We start from the raw sequence: 5,308 nt of genomic DNA, 5'->3' as shown, positions 1-5,308 counted from the left end.
CCGCTTCCAGAAAATACTTCCATTCTTCTCTTCTCAAATACCACCAATACCAAGTACCCTCCAAACACCCAACCTACTCAAAATTTTCGAACTATCATGTCACCATCTCTATGCTTCACTCATTTCGCTTAACCGAGGCGAGGGGTTGCTGCATGCATGTATTTCTAGTATAAGATTTCTAGAACACTTCAAAGTGTCTTCGCAGGGAAATTCGCGCCAGCTCGATGCATACGAGGACTTGTATTATTAAAAAATCAAAAAGTTAAATTTTCTTTTATTTGCCAAACCTTGAATCAGTCCCGCATATGTAACGTCGTTGATGCCGCATTTGACTGGTTTCTTAAAGCCTGTACCTTGTAATATATTCCTATATAACCAACAGTGTATTCTGTAGGTATTAATATTACATTCCATTTATAATATGATATATATTAATATCTTTATGCGCAGGTACTTGAGACAAAAGAGGAGCTTAACAAATCTCTTGAGAAAAATGACAAAATACTCAGGAAATTTGGTATGACTAATTCATTATAATTCCACCGAAATGCATTTTTCCTCATTTTCTCGCGAATTACCCGCACCCGACATTTTATACTTGTGCATGGGCCAAGAGCTCTTGTGCAAAGAAAAGGAGTCGAAAAAGAACATTAAAGATTGTTGTACTGTGCACTGTTTAATAATCAGGCTGGACAAAAAGTACACAATTTTCAATGTCGCATACGAGTTGTTATATATATATATATATATATATATATATATATATATATATATATATATATATATATATATATATATATATATATATACTGTCGTTGTCAAAAAGGTTGTCCTGAGCAAGTATATGTATATATCGATCACGTGACATTATTATGCATCAACACGCGTGGGATTGTACAAGCGTGTTAATTGCGAGTTCGAGTATAGCAAGGTGAACGATTAGAAAATGCCAAGACCATATTCGGATGATTTAACGTGGAGAATGGTTTATCAACGACTGTTCTACGAAAGAATCATCGACGAAATTGCAGCACAGCTATTTATTTGTTCAAAAACCGTCTATCGTACTCTCAGCACCTTTTGGAACACGGGTGATGTGAAGCCTTGCCGTATGGGTCGCCCAACAGCGAGCGTATCTTTATTCCCACACGAAGAATATATTATCATGAACTGTTTACTGCGAACGCCGCAAATATAGTTGAATGAGATAGCAAGCTATATGTAAACCTCTTCAATAGGATTTAAATCAGGACTGTCGTACACTCGTTCTACAACTTCTTGTACATGATGGGTTGGGTGGTTATCTGTTTACAAATATGCATATATTACTAGTTTTAGCAGTTGCATCTTTGTGCATCAACAAGTTTTGTTTAAACAGATATTAATAGATCAAAACATGATCACAAATTCAGTCATCCCTTGAGACATATGTTAGAACAGCGAATTTGCATTAATTATATTCAAATCTCAACCATAACGAGAACGGATCGCGGGTTTTCCCCATCAAATCGATTCATAGCTGGTAAAAGCTGTTCATCAAGAAAATGGATAAAGGAGCGTGTTTCAAATCTTTCTTCAGGATTCTTTAACAGTTCGCAAGAAGTCCATCACACGATACTGCCGAAATAATGGAATAGCGAGGTGTCCACCGTGCATAGCTATAGTCGCTCACAACAGGCGGTATCCCACGAGCACTATATCCATATTGCCGAGCAAGTCGTTTATCTTTAAAACGTAGAACCAAATAAATAAAGATCTACTAGTTTGTGCAATCCAGTTACAGTAAGGTATTATTTAGTACATACAATGCCTGTTTCATCGAGGAAAACGAGCAGGTTTGGGTCAAAAAGACTGATTTCGGCCATGAATTGTAGCCCAATATCGTTTCTTCGCTGAAGGGCAATTCTCTGTATCTGAAGAAGAAAATGTGGCTTGAAGAGTTGATAAAGAACAACTAGAATCTTGTAATAAATTGGAAAAAGGTGGAATGGCTTGCGTCTTATTAATATAGTTATATGATTTCCAGTATGCGGTATTAAGTATATATTCCAACTAAAATAAGGTCATAATGTTCGTACCTTTTTGCGTGTTATTCCAAGCCTATAGAGAGCTCGGCACAGTGTCTCCGGGCCAAATGCAGAGCCAGTAGCATTAATGATATAGCTTGCTATCTCATTCAACTGTATTTGCGGCGTTCGCAATAAACAGTCCATGATAATATATTCTTCGTGTGGGAATAAAGATACCCTCGCTGTTGGGCGACCCATACGGCAAGGCTTCACATCACCCGTGTTCCAAAAGGTGCTGAGAGTACGATAGACGGTTTTTGAACAAACAAATAGCTGTGCTGCAATTTCGTCGATGATTCTTTCGTAGAACAGTCGTTGATAAACCATTCTCCACCTTAAATCATCCGAATATGGTCTTGGCATTTTTTAATCGTTCACCTTGCTATACTCGAACTCGCAATTAACACGCTTGTACAATTATATATACACCCATTTGCAAAAACGTTGGCCGCAGATAGATAGATAGATAGATAGTCGAAGTCTAATTAGAATTGCATATGATTACATTTGCATTGGATTTCAATCATATTAGATTTCGACTATCTATCTATCTATCTATCTATCTATATGCGGCCAACGTTTTTGCAAATGGGTGTATATATGTGTATATATATATATATATATATATATATATATATATATATATATATATATATATATATATAAATTTACTGAGATAGTATGAGGAGCTACAAGCAGGACATCATATCACTATTGCTTACCATCAATATATATATATATATATTAATATATATATATATATATATATATATATATATATATATATATATATATATATACCACAAATAATGTTATATAACACAAATAATGTTAAACTGCCAAAATCTTTCCAAGAGAGAGCGAGGTAAAACGGCTCTTACTGTCAGTCATTCAAACCAATTAGTGTACATTATGTATTTCATAATTTCAGAATCACTATGGAAATCGTTAAACAAAAGTATCGTGGAAACAAAGACGCAGTTGGCTGAGGTCAAATCTATATTAAAAGAAAGCTGCATTATGCCGTGTGTATTATACTGTATGTTTCATGCAAATGTACTGGAAACTCGCAGTACAGTAGATGATTCACAAACTAAATGCTGAACTACATACAATGTTCAGGTTTATTTGTTAAAAATATTGGAAAGATTCGTTCGGAATTATTGGGTGAGAAAAGTTTATATGATTTTTAGAATTTGAAAAATTTTATATAAATTTTTAAAGAAATTTGCAAGATAAAGCCTTGCCTCTTTCTGAAGTGTTGTAACTTTCTTTCGGACGCAATGATTAATACAACAACATCCACTTTTTGTACAGTTGATCATATGAGCTACCTTTTAAAATTGATAATATTAACAATATTTTTTTCCATTCCTCAATCTTCTCCGATTCCGCGTTTCCCCGTTGCAATCTTTGAAGTAGAGCCGTTTACTAATGAAGCCATCCCAGAAAAATCTTAGGAAAACGTCACAACACGTAAAACTACAATAACCTATAATAAAACATCATTATTCATTATAATACTGTGTAAGACAATAATATCGGCAATATTTTAGATTACCATGAAATTAACGCAAAAATAATTTTTGTAATTTCTTATGCTTTTTATACATTTTAAATGTGAAATTCATTCAAAGGTTGGTGGATACAGCAATCCTGGAAAATCCTGTTTGGACATTCTTCAGCGGACAAAAACAGTATCATTGGGAAATGGAGAATACTGGATTAATTTGGACAATAAACTACTAAAAGTATACTGTGACATGAAAGCTGATGGAGGTATCCTGTGACGTTGCAATTATTATTCAGCAATACAATAAATTGCTCGAATTACTCTTTTCACATTAGAAAGCTGAAAAATTTGATTTGGCAGTATATATTTTTGCAAAACAATACCTAGGAAATAATTATAATTCCGATTCCTATAGGTTTTCCTATAGGAATTTGAATGTGAATAAATTTTCCTATAGGATATTTACATTCCTGTAGGAATTCTTATAGGATCCTATCAAGAGTTTTCATAAGGGACAGTCGAATTAGCCTTTCTCACGATGACGTTTTTAGGGTACTCTCAATTTTCTCAAACGGGTTTAAAAATTTATAAAAACATGAAAAGAGTTTTTTTTAGAATCAACAAACCATTTTAGGAATAAATTTAGTCTAACATTAAAGTAAGTCGCCGTTACCAGATCTTGCGCTTACGGTTTTGTAAAAAAGTGCTCCCAAAATGGCGGCATATTCGTCATCGGGAGACGGGTTAATTGAATGAAGGTGAAATGTTTGCTGATATGTCGATATTACTGAAATATATCATCCTAGATCAAACCAGGAGTCGCTGATTGCGAATCCTCTCTTAGTCAATGCTTGTGCAGGGATAAAAGCTTCATTCGTTTATAGGTGGCTGGACATTGGTTACTAACCTCGTTCTAAAGAATTCGAGAGGAATGGATTGGTCTCTACAGAATGATTATCGTCAAATTAGTGAATACGAAAACCAAAAGCTTGCTCTTTCAACATATGCTCTTCGTGACTTGGGATCGAAAATGTCGTTCAATCAACTCAGATTTTTTTGTCGAAAAAAGATTCCAGGACGAATCTTTGATATCGCCACTAATAAATCCAACAGTCTTGGTCAAGAAGTTATTAAGTATTTTACCGCTCAGACAAACACCTTTCCTAAGAGCTGTGGATCGTATTATCGTTTACCTGATGACAATTCAACTCTAGCCAGTCAGTGTTCCCGATGGGGTTATTATCAATCAAAGTATTTTGTTGGTCTATGGCATCATGCTGGTGGGACCATCAAAAATCGCTTATTTAATCACGCGGCATTTATTGGAGGTAAAGTTCATTGGCTAGTTCAGCAAGCAAATGGCCGTTGGGAATGCGATGATTTCATATCATCCTCAGGATACGCAAAATCACCAAACGATTTTTGGAAAATTTTCGTTCGTTAATTGTTGGTTTATCGTGCTATTTATAGAACGACGTAAAACACAATACCCTCTGTAGCTTAGCAATTAATGTTACTCAAAAATATATAACGGTAGTATTCTGGTTTTGCATTTATTTTGAAAAATCTCGTTCTCGTTTGAAAATTTGAAATAACTAAAATCCGAAGTATATAGTATTTAGATGATAAATACTATATAAGCGCTGTAGTTGAAAAGTTGTCACTTGTACTGTTGGTGAATAAATAATAATAATAATAACCGCTTATAGCCGCGTATGTATTGTTT

At 34.5% G+C, this 5,308-nt stretch overlaps 1 protein-coding gene across 1 annotated transcript; it reads left to right on the top strand.

Moving 5' to 3' along the window:
• Positions 1-3,007: 3,007 nt before the first annotated feature.
• On the top strand, positions 3,008-5,071 carry LOC114528940. Its single transcript, XM_028550649.1, has 4 exons — positions 3,008-3,049; positions 3,192-3,236; positions 3,707-3,848; positions 4,467-5,071. The coding sequence occupies exons 1-4, from the start codon at positions 3,008-3,010 to the stop codon at positions 5,024-5,026; spliced, it is 789 nt and encodes a 262-aa protein (XP_028406450.1). The 3' UTR covers positions 5,027-5,071.
• The last annotated feature ends 237 nt before the right edge of the window (positions 5,072-5,308 follow it).

This window comes from Dendronephthya gigantea, unplaced genomic scaffold (genome assembly GCF_004324835.1).
Source record: "Dendronephthya gigantea isolate DGI-Jeju-01 unplaced genomic scaffold, DenGig_1.0 000052F, whole genome shotgun sequence".
In the NCBI taxonomy this organism is placed as follows: domain Eukaryota; kingdom Metazoa; phylum Cnidaria; class Anthozoa; order Malacalcyonacea; family Nephtheidae; genus Dendronephthya; species Dendronephthya gigantea.
This window is presented reverse-complemented; position numbering and strand designations above follow the sequence as displayed.